The sequence below is a fragment of the Barbatula barbatula genome, assembly GCF_947034865.1.
Source record: "Barbatula barbatula genome assembly, chromosome: 14".
NCBI classification, from domain to species: domain Eukaryota; kingdom Metazoa; phylum Chordata; class Actinopteri; order Cypriniformes; family Nemacheilidae; genus Barbatula; species Barbatula barbatula.
The window spans coordinates 7,423,572-7,439,153 of NC_136777.1; the positions used below are offsets into that span (position 1 = coordinate 7,423,572).

Sequence of the window (15,582 nt, forward strand, 5' to 3'; positions counted from 1 at the left end):
CTTGACATGGAAACAAGGGGGAGCCATTCGTTTTCCAGTCTTCATCGCTTGATAAAAAATTCTACACTTATTTATTTATTTTATGTACCTATATAAGACAAATGTAGAGGTTTTTAAATAAATATGTATAAGGCAATAGAATATTAACTCCATTTGTACAGTTGCTTGTATTTAGGGATTTCATCTGACTGTAATGTTAACATTAAGTACATGAGTTTTATTGTCTATGAATTATTGTTAAAGAAAAGCTGTATAAAAGAATTGTTTATCTGGTATAATAATAAGGGAATAATCAGATGTCCATAAGAAAATGCCAGGACTTGGACAGCAGTCAAGGTATTTCCACTGACTGTGCAAGTAAATCTGCCAGGAGATGCCACCTAGCCTATGTCATGCATTAATACTTAAGTGTCATTATTTATTGCAAGGGGACCTTTATTGTCTCAAGGGAAATAATATTTTGGTGTAAAATGTTACAAGTGAGAATATTTTTAGGTTTCTCTTTGACTCACATCAAGGTTTTTAAGCATCCCAAAATAGAATTAACAGCCTGGAAAACAAACCAAATGCTTAAATGGCTATATAAGTGACTGCAGGTAATTCATACTGAGAATATTCTTGCTTGTTTTGATTTGGCTTAGTTGCCAGATCCAGGTATTTGTGCCCTTGTCTTTTTATACAGGGATTACACAATCTAGTTAATTAGAAGTGAACAGACTGACTTAACACCTGTATCAGCATGACACAGTAAAACTTGTTGACAGCAATAATCTAAATGTAAGAATATATAACATCAGTTTATTATTAAAAGTGTAGATTGTTAACGCAACAGATAGAAGCCCAAACATGGACTAGAAGAATCGTCTTTAGTAATAAGCTTGTACTTCAAAGAGGGTTAATCGGGAACCTGAGGTTGTGTATACATTGGTCCACCATTACAGAAAGCTTTGAGTTGCTTTTTGCGGATTGGTAAAAAAGAAAATGTTTAATTTGGGCTCAGCCAATCGCAAGAGCACAAATGGCAATTCTTAACACCACTTAACATTTCACAAATTGTAAACATTTATGCATTGCTTCTAATATAATCCACCTGCAGCATAGATTAAAGGCAAACTACAATCACAACCATAAATGTCCATCAATCTAAGCGAGCAGATATCTACCTCTACATATCTTTGAATAACCATGCAATATGTTTGCCGTATTATTGTCAATAAGTAGTATAAGCCTACATTTTATCGGCCAAAACATTCTCTGGGAACTGAACCCATCACAATATCAGTTTTCACATGTACTGATGAGATTTGTTTGTTATTTTTAATGCTATGCCAATTTCTGTAGACATTTTTGTGATTAGAAGGGATAAACTAAATGAATATATTAGGTTTTACCAGGAATTTTAAGACAGAGAAAGAGAGAATTGATATCACTGTATATAAACTATATAGTGCAGTGACAATACAGGAAGCTGTTTAACAGACATACAAGACAAAAAGACAAATCCTCCCATTTCCACAATAATCAAAACCGAAGACATTCATATAAACATAGCCACTGTTTACAAATACTTAATAAAAAGCAACAATATTTGAAACATCTATTTTGTAATATTTATCTTTTGGCTTTGTATATTAGGGGCCACCCTTACTAAATAACTCAGATGTAGGCTACTGTACATACAGTATACCAATCACAGCTCAACAAGGCACTTTATAAAACATTAACCAACATTTTCATAGAATCAGCATCAATTTTACCTTTTAGCATTCGCTGTGTGTAAATCCTGATCTTCTCTGTCTCCAAGTCCACACACTGTAATTCAGTGTCTCATTCACTAACGTTACATGTTTCATTTACCTCCCGTTACCAAGCGTTGCATGTGACCCAGCGATGCACAGACATAGGCCTGTTGTACAACCACTCAAACTACTCCCATGTCTGCTCGCTAAGACGCCACTGATGCCCGTGCGGCATCGACACTTTTTATAAATTGAAGAACTATTCTTGGACAACAGCTCAAGAGCTCAAGTGGATTGACGGGTCATTAGGAAGTCTTCGTTTTTCCTCAAATTGTAAGCGCGAGGTGATCCCCTTACGCAGTCAGTATCCGCTCAAAACACACGCTGCTAGATGATGCTGCTGCGTCTCATCCATGTCGTTTAGACTTTCTCCGAGCCTAGTCAAATAATTTACAATGACACCCTGTTAACGATTCATATATTCAAGTTACCTTAAGCAAAATAGATGACAGTGCTGGTTAATACCACGATTTGGTGAAATCTGTTTTAACAGGAAATCACGTAATAAAAATAAAATGTCTATATTTAGCCACCAAGATTAAAACGTGTCATCATATAAACATTTTCAAACGGTGTACAACAAATCTAGCTGATTTATTCAGCTGTGTATATCGCACTTTGCCTGTAGATACATGGAAGAAATAACGCTCCTATGAATAGACTGGTGTGATGGCACGGAAGCGCGTGTGTGGGGGTTTGGTGACGTAGAGCGCATGTCGTCCGCTCCGCAGTGCACGCGAGGCCTGCCCTGCTGCCAGAACGCGCTTTCAAAACGCTGGTGTCATGTTGTCGAAACCATTAGCCGAATAAGCGCTAATATTAACCGATAGATCTTTCAACGTTTCATTTCTGAACAGTCCGGGTACATAACTGGCAAATAGGATACAGGGAGTGCTGTTTATATTTCAATCGCGGCTGGTAAGTAAGCGTTTTAAGGTGCTTTTATAGCGTGGTATTGTTTCGCGTGGGGGAGGGCGTTTGCATACATCACAGCTGATTTTCTTTCCGTTGAATCAATAATGTCACAACGGCGCTGTTTTTGCGGTTCCGCCGTACAATGCGGATCTTTAATGTAGCGATTGATAAATGAATACGGGCTCTGTGGGTTACGTGAGATTGGATACGGTGTTATTTGTCAAACCGCTCGTATGGCCAGGCACCACTGTACTGTAAGTTGTACTTTTAATGTGAAACCTGGTAAGAATGTAAGGAGGTGTATTGTAATGTGATAATATGGCGATCGTCTATATAATATGAATCTTTGTGGTTATATAAACACAGTGTTTATATGCCAGGTTTTTGATTGTTATTGGGTGGCGTCTTATAGGCCTGTAATTTTTGTATCAAATCGTGACTGTATGTATGCTGAATGAGCAATAATATGAACGATTTTGGGGTTTACTTTGTAATAAACAGCTTATTTTCTCATTATATTTACCTTCTATAGAAGTCAAATTCTATAGTTTCTACTGTCTGAATTACAATCCTTTAGATTGCTTCAGGTATACGATTTTTTATTAGTATTGCAATGCACATCTGGTCAAGCCTTCTCTGCCCCAGCGTACGATTTACTACTATTAATATAAGTTTAAACTTCCCAATGGTTAACAGAAACCAACTTGGTTTCATGTTGTAGCCGTTATCAAGATCTAAATAAGATGAAAACCTGTCACTTGACTAACTGGTTTGATGGGCCGCATGCCAGATTGTGGCAGAATCTCTCATAAAGTCTCTCTGTTGCCATGGATTCAAAATTCCATTGGTTCATTCATACATGTTCAGATATAGTTAGCGACACTTTCTGTTATTGTAGTCTCTGTTGTTCTACATGTCAGAAAAATACTGTCCCTGCCCTGATCCAATAGGCTGAAACAATATTTCATCCGGAATGTTGGAAACGCTTTTGTGTTGAACTGGGTCATGCTGTTGTTATTGCTTTTTCGTTAAAAGCCATTATGATCATGGACATCTTGTGCATCTACAGATGCTTGGTGGTGCTTGGTTCTAACCGCTGTATGCTCTATTTATTTTCTTCTTTCGTGACGCAGAGATAAAGCCAAAAAAAGCTTGCGGCCCACTCAGTGCTGCCCTTTCACTTTATCCTGCTGTGGGCAAAAATATCCCCAAAATGATGACATCACAACTGCAAACATTCCTCTGCAATGTAATAGCTTTGTTCGTTTTGTTGCTTGTGGTCTAGGTTTGTAAAAGTCTGCCTCGTTCGGATGCTCAGATACCGACTTCACCATGAACAAAAATAAGCGAGAGAAAGAGTTCCACAGCGTAGATGTCGGCGATTCCACATTCACGGTGTTGAAGCGGTATCAGAATCTAAGACCAGTTGGCTCAGGTGCTCAAGGAATAGTCTGGTATGTTCTGGAGCTCAGATTTAACCCCTGATCAAATCAAGGATGTAACGCAGTCATAACGTCTTCTCATATGTTCATTGCATCCTTTTCTCTTGTAGCTCAGCGTACGACCACAACCTCGAACGAAATGTGGGTATAAAGAAACTTAGCCGACCCTTTCAGAATCAGACCCATGCCAAAAGAGCTTTCAGAGAGCTGGTGCTTATGAAATGTGTCAACCATAAAAACGTAAGTCTGTCTATCATAACATGTGATGCTTGCAGTGAAGCCTTCACCACAGATTCAGCTGGGAATAACCGTTCTAATCCATATCCTTCTGTTTTTGCATTTCCAGATTATAGGCCTCTTAAATGTTTTCACACCACAGAAAACATTAGAAGAATTTCAAGATGTGTAAGTATCCTAAAATACAACAGGCACTGTGAGATATAATGGTTTTGGTCTGCAAAAAGGGTCCCGACTAAACACCCCCTCCATCTCTTTCCCTTCTGTCACATCCAACCGCATGCACGCACACGCACACACCCTCCCCTTTCCCTCTCTGCCCCCTCCCCATCACACCCTCCTTCTGCCCCTCCTCTTCCCTCCCCATCCCCAACAACAGTTACCTAGTAATGGAGCTGATGGACGCCAACCTCTGCCAAGTCATTCAGATGGAGCTGGACCACGAGCGGCTGTCCTATCTGCTGTACCAGATGCTGTGCGGAATCAAGCACCTCCACTCGGCGGGAATCATCCACAGGGTCGGTGCTCTTTAGCCAAAAGCCTCTCGTCCTATACAAAAACACTGCCACACGCAGCCAAGGTTGCACTGACGGAGAATAGCTTTATAATCAGTTAAGGTGAGGGAGGGGGTGGGGTTTCAATCCCCTGGGTTTATTGCAAAAAGCCAGACCTCTGCCTGGCTGACTGCAGCTGCGGCTGTCGACTGCATTGCGCTGTTGAGTCAGGGACGTGTGGAGAGGCGACAGCAGAGAAACGATCAACTGATCCTCAATAAACATCACACTCCTGCAGTCCCGCATGACCTTATTCATCCTCCGATTTATTAGATTGTTGTTTGTTGTAATATTATAAGAGAGATGTCACTTTATTGATCGTTTAGTTTTTGTTTTATTGCACAAGGTCATTATAAGCAGCGACCTTGGGATGCATTAGTTTTATTCCTACTTGTGCATATCCACGCGTTACATGAATAAAAATGTTGTCATTCTTAGAGGTCGACCGATTGGGCCGATTTTTGGGATTTTTTTTAATTAGTCGTCATCGGCAGGCAGGGGGTCGCTGTAAGCAGCTAAGCGTTGTTGTGGAACACGCGACACTGCCTCTTGCGGGCAAAACACTAGCTGCGTTTCGTAAGGCTTCGTCCTTGTGTCCTCCAGAGGCATCATCATCTAAAGGATGCAGTATTTGGAGGATTCTCAACTGGCAGAAAGGGAAAGAGGAAGCACTACGTTGCTATGACAACGCATTGCACTGGCACACCTGTCACATTAATTCAAATGACTTCTACATGATTTTAAGAAGCAAAATGTTGGTTACTTTCTAACCTTAACAATCCCAAAAGAGTTCAACAAATGTAACATTACGGTTTTAAAACATTTAAAAATCACTAAACCTGTAAACCAATTAACTACATACGCCTGTTAAGATAAAAAAAAGTGACACAAATTGTAAACTGTTAACATTTAAACACCACATATTTGATTGAATGTGCAGCTGCTGCAGTTTATTCAAATAACAGACGTTGGCCGACGCAAATAATTGTGGATTATATCTAGCAACGAAGGATACACCTCACGTGTCCTCCAAATTCTTGTGAAAGTAGGTCGCATTAGAAGGGTGCATACTAGGAGTAGGAGTGTCCTACCTGCTTTTATGAAACCAGACAGCCTCACTGCAATGTCCCCCTCTACCTGCTAACTTTTTAACTACTTATAACTTCACAAGAAAACTGTAAAGGCCATTGCACATGGAGTCCGAAATTTGTGTCTGACATTTCCGCAAGTTAAAACAAATACTGTTTCTGTTCCAGATAATTTCACTCCCTCTGAGTGAGATGGAGAAACTCACACTCTGGAGCCATGCCTTGTTAAATGACGAAGCTTCTGGCTAAAACATGCACGTTAACTTTCATACATGAATGTGTCTTGTGGGTCGGACTCTGTTTATACTTCGATCTTTCTATCAAATGGACGAAATAAGTGCACACAATTTACAAATGAACGCGAACAGGGTAGATAAACATACAGAGAGAAGTGTTTTTTTCTGCTCTGACAGGGTTGAGACACGCTAAACAATGTAAGTATGTGTTAGAAATCTGTAATGGACACTTCCTTGGTACGTTTTCGACATTAAACCAAACTTTTAAGTCTTCAAAGTTTAAACCCTGATTTGTTGTTTCTGGTTATGTCCATTGGCGATCTTTTGTGGCTGTTTAAACGCATTCTACCACGAGAGCGTCTACTTTCATGTCAGGCTTTCTACTGTCCTATAAAATAGAAAAAGGCTAAAAGCTAAATATAACTAAAAACGCAGTTATGAGCAGCAGGCTGTGTAACATGAGAGATAATTTTATTTTTGTTTTCACTTAGACTATGACCATTTGACTAATAGCAATGTCTGCCAACAAACATAAACAAAAAGCATGCTTAAGAACAGTTTGAGAAGGTGCTTAAAACACTTAGGCTGCGTCCAAAAAACCCCACTTGCGCTCTTTGCACTTGACCACTTGACGAGTTTCATGACGTATTTCCGTGTTTTCCGGCCAAGTGTTCTAGTGGGCGTAAAGATCCCAAGTGAGCATGTAGTATTTCTAACCCGTTGGGTTTAGGGTTAGGTAACACTACATTTTACTAGGAAATTATATTAAATTATATAGTCAAGTCAGATTTATTTTTATAGCGGTTTATTTGTATTGTATCAAAGTAGCTGTACCCCAAAAATGCAAAAACAAAAGAAAATCACATGTTAGCCAAACAGAATAAATAGATATAACCTTGAAGCGTAGTTGTATAACTTAGAAAGCTTTCCGCAAAATCTTCCGAGACCTGGGCAAAAAGTGATTATATCCAGAACGTGATGCATGATGCGATACACTTACCCTGAATAGCGCTTGGAAGCGGGATTCAAGATAGTGTGGGTTTAGTGTGCTTTAAGGGCACAAATAATGGCACTGACATATTTTAATATGTGTCAGGGAAAGTTATTTCAGTTTAGACAGCTCAAACATTAATTTTAGTCTGGGACTAGTCTTAAGCCTTGTCTGGGATACTTGGTGCTTTATGATTTTAAAAAATGATTGAATGAGCAAATCTTTTCTTTTGTTGTATAAGGGAGTTCGCTCTTCATATACACATTATATGTATTATTTGTATACCTCTTTATTTATCTTCAAAAATAGAGTAAAACCATTGGAATGCAGATACCATTTCAGACCCTGAAACTATATCTACATTTTAGATGAATGTTTAATGAATCAGCACCATAAGTGATACTAAAAATGTTTTTTTCTTTCGCTGACTTCTAAGAGCGCTTTTCCACCATCGCGCCGAACCGTTCTAAGCACAGTCTAAAACACTTACGGTTATGTTTCGACTTGAGCCTGGTTCGACACAGCACGATTACAAGCTGTTCTCAGCTAAGAAGGTTTTGGCACGGTTAGGTGCTAATGAATGCCCGCAGAGGCATTATAGCTCAGTCTCTTGTGTGGCAACGCGTGAAGCATTTGTGTTACATTGTAAAACTTTCCGTTATCAGCCCTGCAGCGGAATATAAAACCATTTACGTACCGGCTGGCATCGATCGGCACGGAGTGGATCGAGTAAGCAACGAGAACGATTCGGCGCTATGGTGCAAAAGCGCTCGAAGACTCTTACGCAGTTTGAAACAGGACATCATTTGAGTTGACACGAATTTTGAAATTTGCATGAAAACCCTAATACTGACTCAAAATCTAACGCTAACACTCCGTCATATGTTTCTGTAGGATCTGAAACCCAGTAATATTGTGGTGAAGTCAGACTGTACCCTGAAGATCTTGGATTTTGGTCTGGCCCGGACAGCGGCCACAGGTTTGCTGATGACACCATATGTGGTGACCCGCTACTACAGAGCCCCCGAAGTCATCCTGGGAATGGGATATCAAGCCAATGGTCAGTGCTGCTGACAAGCTGCAGAATGCCTAGTTGGCACGTCCATTGCATGTTTAATGTCAAATATCATTCTCATGTTGCAGGTTTCATTTCACACTTTTATAGATCGCTTTTTGTGATGCTTTCCTTATAACAACAGCTTTGTGGTTTCCGTACTAACTTTTGTTTTGAAGTAATCTAAATGTTTTTCCTTTCTGATGACTTGCCCTTGACTTGATGTGGTCTTTGAGTTATTTTTCAGCCCAAAGCGTGATGAAGTGCTTATGCAATCCTTTAAAAATACTAACACCCCCTGGCTTCCTGCTTAACCATTTTCTCTCTTTTTCTCTACTGCACGCGATTAGTGGACATTTGGTCTGTGGGCTGCATTTTGGCAGAAATGGTCCGTCACAAAATCCTTTTTCCTGGGAGAGACTGTATCCTTGAGTCGAACCCTTGGATGATTTGTTGTCATTTTAAATGACATCATTTTGTTCACAGAGAAGAGACGTGCAGCATATTATGGCCAATTGGCCACAGTACATGTTCCGGATTCTCAGTATGGCTTAAATCAGTATGAATGTTGTGTTCATCCAAAAATCAGCTTTTTATTTATGCAATTTAATGTATGAGCTTATCTTTTTTTTGTAGTCATACAAATATGTTTGAGGAGGCTTGATGGTGTTTAATACATGTTGTGTAGTAAACAATCCCACAAGCCCTGCATTTTAATTTAGACATCAGCTGTCAATACTCATCTCTTTAATTATTTAAAAAATAATGAATATCGCATGGTATAAATTATAAGAGCTATTTATTCCCCATGTTTCATCTTACTCTAAATAGATTTCATTGCCTCAAAATCAGTAAGATGAGCCACAACACTAGCGTAAATGGCCACGTTTCTGGTTTATTGGAGTATTTGTGTTACATCTGTGCTTCATCTTCCTCGACTGCTCTCTTTCATCGCACACATTTCTGAAAGCGCACAGGTCTGACGTTCCCTGCCAAACATGTCAGATTCTGCATGACGCTCGTCACTTACGCACCATCTGAGTTCTGCTTCATTTTGTCTTTGGTTTATCATTCCGTCTCTCTGTTTGCATGCTAATTTCACTTTCATTTCATTTTTCAGTGGATGTGTGGTCTGTTGGCTGTATCATGGCTGAAATGGTCAGAGGTAGTGTGTTGTTTCCAGGTACAGATCGTATCCTTACATGTGCCTTTTTGGTTTGTTTACCATCCATTCCATTATCATCATTTCTCGGTTACATTATTTTCAGTGTTACACCGTGACAGGTTCTTAATCAGTGTTTAGAACATTTTAGACATTTTTCTTAACCCTTCAATGCTTGAAGATATTGATCAGTGGAACAAAGTCATAGAGCAGCTCGGAACGCCGACCCAGGACTTTATGATGAAACTTAACCAGTCCGTCCGGACGTACGTGGAGAACAGGCCACGGTACACTGGATACAGCTTTGAAAAGCTGTTCCCAGACGTTCTGTTCCCTGCTGATTCAGAACACAACAAACTGAAAGGTATACCGCTTTTGTATTTGTTTTTGTACCCAAATGTGCAGGTGTGTAATACACTTTTATGTGAAACTTATATGTATAAATACATTTACACAAAAAACTATAATTTACAATTCCAGTGCATTTCCAGTGAAAGAGACTGAATAATTTACTGAGGTTGAGGTTACATTTCAGACTTGAGAACAACAAAGCACTATTATACGCATTCTGGGTGTGATTTGTGTTGTAGCGAGCCAGGCGCGGGATTTGCTGTCTAAAATGCTGGTGATAGACGCATCTAAACGGATCTCTGTAGATGTGGCTCTGCAGCACCCCTACATTAACGTGTGGTACGACCCAACTGAAGTGGAAGCGGTAAGCCCATGCGTTGGCACGCAGAAATGTTTTCTTGACCGTTTGTACTTCTGGATGCTTTTCAAAAAGTTAATGATCTGATATTAAGTCACTGGTATATTTAATTTTACTCTGTTTGTCTGAAAAACATATACAACACAACCACTGTTCATTTGAGTATAGTTATATGTGATGATGTTTCTCTGCAGCCACCTCCTCTGGTCTTAGACAAACAGCTGGATGAGAGAGAGCACACGGTGGATGAATGGAAAGGTTCGTCCACTTCGCCACAAAGTTCACTGAAGGAAATTTGATGCAAAGGAAAGTGCCAGGGACGGATAACAAACACGCAGTCGAAATCTTGCCTGCTTGTCACCTGATTGAATAGCGTTAATAGGCCCCTCGGCGTGTCTGACGGCAGTTGCTTAAATTAGAACGATTGATATTTCTTTCAACTCATTGAGGGGGAATGTGTGCCGTTCAACTTAACTCTTGCCAGTTTCCATGACAGGTTTTTAATCTATCAATCCAGTGTTAGAGAATAACTATAAGTAGTAAAGCTTTGTTTTTCGGTAGTGTGACACGGATGTTTAATGGCTGTTTGTTAGCTTGTTTTTTGTTAGAATATTTTTAGCTTGACAGTGATTAGACGTAAAAAAGAAAAAGTATGAGTTGACATGTAGTTCACTGCTATGAAGCGGTTTCTCATTCTTATGCAATAATTTCTTTTTGTCTTCATCAGAGCTGATCTATAAAGAAGTGGTGGAATGGGAAGAAAGGCTGAAGAATGGTGTTGTTCGAGGTCAGCCCTCCCCTCTAGGTTAGTTAAAGAAGTTTCTCTCTGTCTTATATATATGAATTCACTGGCGGAAAGCTGTAATCCATAACTGTTGTCTCTATATCGCATCTCTGTTAGAAAAAAAATAGCAGTTTACTTAATGGACATATCTTTTGTTGGCTTGAGGTCAAATGATGAAATTTTCAACAAAATTGCACCTGACAGTTTCATTTATAAATAATTATTTTGGGCTTACTGTTGCGAATAAGACTAAGAAAAAGAGACATCAACATTGTTTTATATAAACTGTACACTGTCTGGGTTAGCGTTCGCTTTTAGACAGAAAGCGTTTTTTGTTCCAACACTTTAATATTTGCATGGGCAATTTATAACACACCAAAGACACAGAAAACACGTATTCATTTAACCAACAGTTCTGAAACACCATTGACTGCCATAGTAGGAAAACATTTAATCGTAGCCAAAAATTCCACAGAACTGTTTGTTTCCTACATTCCTCAAAATATATTTTTTTTGTGTTCAACAAAACCAAAAAAATACAAAAAATGTTTTCCTACTATGGCAGTTAATGGTGCTTCAGAACTGTTGGTTGCTTACATTATTCCAAAATATCTCTCTTTGTGTTCAACCGAACAAAGAAAGGTATAAATCCTTTGAGTAATTCATGACAGAATTTTCATTTTTAGGTGGAGTATCCCTTTAAAGGTACAGCTTGTAACAATTTTGCAGTGAAATATCCAAAACCCACTAGGCCAGTGTTATACACTTTGATCAGCTGAGTACTTGCAAAATCTCAAATGTTTCCAACTGCTTCGTACTAAATCGTGAGGAAATCACCATTGTAAACAGTGATACCGGCTGTGCAGTCGCCTGTCAATGCGTCATATTCGCATTACCCTTTGTTACCGCCTTTACTGACGTAGAAACCGCATGACAACAGTGTCGTGGACAAATGCGGAAGTAGTATTTTGCGTCTAGCAAGCCAATATCTTGTTTTTTCGAGCAGTCACTTATTTATGGACCACAATTATATGCAACATTTATAAAACGTTTACTTTACCTCATCCGTTAACATGATTTCTCGTTCCCGTCTAATCGATGGCCATCAGTGGTGTAGTGGAGGAAAACAGTTCCCATCATTCCACGCTCGCTCACAGCGTCACCAAGCTACGCCATTGTTGTGGTTTTGATCATGCGCCCTCTAGCAGCATTTTATTACAAACTGTTGCTTTAATTAAAAGTGACTCAAAATTAGCTGTCTTCAGAAAAGTACAGACAGACTGTGTTGTTTTAACACAACAGTTTTTAAGAGTGTACTTGCCCAAAAGTATTTGTATTATATGTTTGTTTTAAACAAACATTAAAGTCCCAGTGAAATAAAAAATTACAATGTCTATTTTTTCATTAAATATTGCAGCGTTTATTGTAAATAGTTTGTCAATGTTGGTCATTGTCTTTTGAAAATTTGTGTGCCCTCATAATCTTTTGTTAAACTCTGAAAATGCAGTTCCTTCCTCTAATGACCATCCATCTTAAATGACGTATGTAAGACTGCTTGGCCGGAGCATCAGTTTACTCCTCCCCTTCAACTGTCGGTCTGCTGCTGATTCCATTTCAAAATGCAACGGCTGTTTTTAGATCAAATCGCAGATTTAAAGCCACGCCCACAATTTTTTTCAATTTCACTCAAAAATAGTAAAAAAAGATAATTAAAAACAATCGCAACTTGTTGCCAGTTCACGGGGACTATAAAAAATGCAGCTGTGTTGTCAAAAAATTATCATCATCATTTACTCGCCTTCAAGTTCTGATGAACACAGAGAAAGATATTTGGAAGAATGCTTGTAACCAAACAGTTTTTGCCACCATTGACAACCATAGTAGGAAAAATTACAATAGTAGACAAAAGTGCCCCCGAACTGTTTGCTTTCCTGCGTTCTTCAAAATATCTTATTTTGTGTTCAACAGAACAAAGAATTTTCTAAAGCCATTTTCCTTCTATAGTTGTCAATAGTGGCCAAGAACTGTTTGGTTATAAGCATTCTTCCAAATATCTTTCTCTGTGTTCATCAGAATAAAGAAATGTATACAGATTCGGAACAACTAGAAGGTGAGTAAATTACAGAATTTTCTTTTTTGGGTGAACTGTTCCTTTATAGATTTCTCTACAATCGAGATCATGATTTAAACTGCACTGAAATGCAGGGCTGAGAATTACTGATATATAAAGGCTGTGCTCCCATCTTACATGCAGCTACACGTAATGTAATCTAACTGAATGTTGTGTTTCACATAGCACAGGTGCAGCAGTGATCAACGGCTCACCCCAGCCCTCCTCTTCTTCCTCCATCAATGATATCTCGTCCATGTCCACAGAGCCGACCGTGACCTCGGACACAGACAGCAGCCTGGAGGCTTCGGCAGGACCTCTGAGCTGCTGCAGATGACTATCACCTTCACCTGGAGTTGCACTCTGTGTGGCATGGTATCAGATTTAGGCCTGTCTAATTCTCGGTTTGGATGTGGCTTTTTGAGTTCTGTTCTAGATGCTGTAAATTATTATACAATTGTATCTTTTTAGCAGCAAATCCCCTAACTGGCTTTACTGAGATATTCAGAGCTCCTTAACAAATCTTTTCTTTTTATAAGCTACAGCTAGAGTATTTTGTCATGTGGTCGTAGAGTGATTTAGGAAGGTAATCTGTAAGAATAAATTGTGAATATATTTTCTCAAATTAATTTATTTTACAATTTAGTTTCTTCCTGGTCATTTTGGTTATTTTCTGAGACATCTGCGAAATCATTTGAATGAAGTTTAAATTGGACATATTGCAGACGACTGCTGTCAGAATAGTACAGTTATGTGAGTACAACTTGCTCAAGGTGGCTTTTTCTGGGTCAGTGTTATCATCATTGTGCATAGCACATTTTATTTACATTTTAATTTGGATATTAATGACAGTCAACATCGAAAATATTTTTATATGTGCGTTGATTTACTTTGCCAGATTATTTTTTATGAATAGTTTTGCTGCTGGCTAATTTTCTGGTGGACTGTGAAATGTGTGGACTTGTGTTTCTTGTTCTAAATGTTATCCAGGAGATCAGCACATTTTTCCTTCATTATTTCACTTTACCCCTTCAAAATCTGCAAACAGAACGAACACTGAGCAAAAATACTACATAGTGATAGCAATATTCCATTCGGCGTTTTTCTCTTCTTACCCTGAACAGATAATGCGAGCAGTTTTTTCTGTGATGCTTGGGTCATAAATTGTTAAAGCTGATAGAACAAATGTTTTTTCCCCATTGGTGTGAACACAGGTTAATTTCTAGCATATTCCATTAGTCATTTAAGCTACTGATTATTTTATTTTTGTAAAACAGTAGAGTGAGCTACATTTGGAAATAGTATATTCCAGATAGTTCTTGGTTTCTTTTCCAGGTTAAGGATAAATGGCACATAATGTGCTATACATGAACGTGACCTGTTGTTTTGGGGATTGACCTACAGTTTGTGTGTGCATTGTGACTTGTGATTTGAAATACTGCAGAGCTCAACTCAATGTTTGATAAAAGATGAAGATATATCAGTGGTGTGGGGCTTTTGAATGTGAATGGTTAAGAATGTTGAAAAGGCCTGACGTTGTGGACTAGAACATGGGAACCTGAGTGTTATTGACACGTGGGGTCTGGCCCTTTTATTTACCTGTGCACGGGGGAAAAATTGAGTATTTCGCAATTACTTTATATTGGTGGCTTTTTGTTGAAGTGCTCTTAACCGTGTCAATGACATTGAGACCTACATATATTTGTCTGGGAGTTACTGCACCTGCAAAAAGAGCAATGTTTCTCAAGCTGATACATTTTAATGACCATTTCAGAGTCGAGTCTGAACTACCTCACGTTGACACCATGAAAGCCCACGTTGTATTACTGTAATATTATTTTAGTTTTATTTATTTATTCAGAAGATGTGGTTGTCGGCTGATATGTTGGGAATATTTAAGTGTCTGTATAGTTTGTAAGAGAGATTCTGTGAAAATTTGTATGATTGTGTGTGTTTATGCACACCTCAAAATGAGTTTTCTTGTTGCCACTAGACCTTTTTTCTTGTTCCAGCTGATGTATTATATAGCTGAAAAATGAACCATTTTATTTCAGACTCGACTATGTGAAAACATTATTCTGTCCATATTTTGCTTTTTCCAGAAAAAGATGATCGAATTATAAAGTGGGGAGAATGTGTGGGCAAAATCTTGCATGACCTGCTTCGCATTTGATTCTTGAGTCCAAATCACTGTACATGAGTTATAAGATCATGGTGCTTGGGGGGGTTTATTAGCCTTCACAAAGTGATGCAGTTGTTTTTATATTAGGGTTAGTCGATTACCATCTCATTATATTTGACTGGAATTCAACTGTTTTCATCGTAACAACTGGAAAAATATAAATAAACAGTTGAAAATGGGTTTGGGTGTTGTGTCGTAATTTGTTTTGTCAGTGGGAATTTTGCTGCTTTCAACATATTCCTATAATTCAATTGTTAGGGTTAACCAATATCATGATTTTTAAAGATCATTATTTTCATCATAAACAGAACATTGCACA

At 38.6% G+C, this 15,582-nt stretch overlaps 1 protein-coding gene across 8 annotated transcripts; it reads left to right on the top strand.

Moving 5' to 3' along the window:
- The first annotated feature begins 2,402 nt into the window (after window positions 1–2,402).
- mapk8a (mitogen-activated protein kinase 8a) lies at window positions 2,403–15,443 on the top strand. Of its 8 annotated transcripts, none has more exons than XM_079473348.1 (13): window positions 2,529–2,717; window positions 4,000–4,168; window positions 4,267–4,396; window positions 4,503–4,561; window positions 4,773–4,911; window positions 8,157–8,322; window positions 9,437–9,508; window positions 9,660–9,842; window positions 10,069–10,193; window positions 10,382–10,445; window positions 10,915–10,992; window positions 13,045–13,081; window positions 13,268–13,368. In XM_079473348.1, exons 2-12 carry the CDS (start codon window positions 4,047–4,049, stop codon window positions 13,047–13,049), a joined length of 1,143 nt encoding a protein of 380 aa, XP_079329474.1. In that variant the 5' UTR covers window positions 2,529–2,717; window positions 4,000–4,046; the 3' UTR covers window positions 13,050–13,081; window positions 13,268–13,368. The 8 variants fall into 8 exon arrangements, with proteins under 8 accessions (XP_079329467.1, XP_079329472.1, XP_079329471.1 ...); XM_079473347.1 differs by having other exon boundaries at window positions 13,273–13,365; XM_079473341.1 differs by lacking the exon at window positions 13,045–13,081 and having other exon boundaries at window positions 2,403–2,717; window positions 13,273–15,443.
- The last annotated feature ends 139 nt before the right edge of the window (window positions 15,444–15,582 follow it).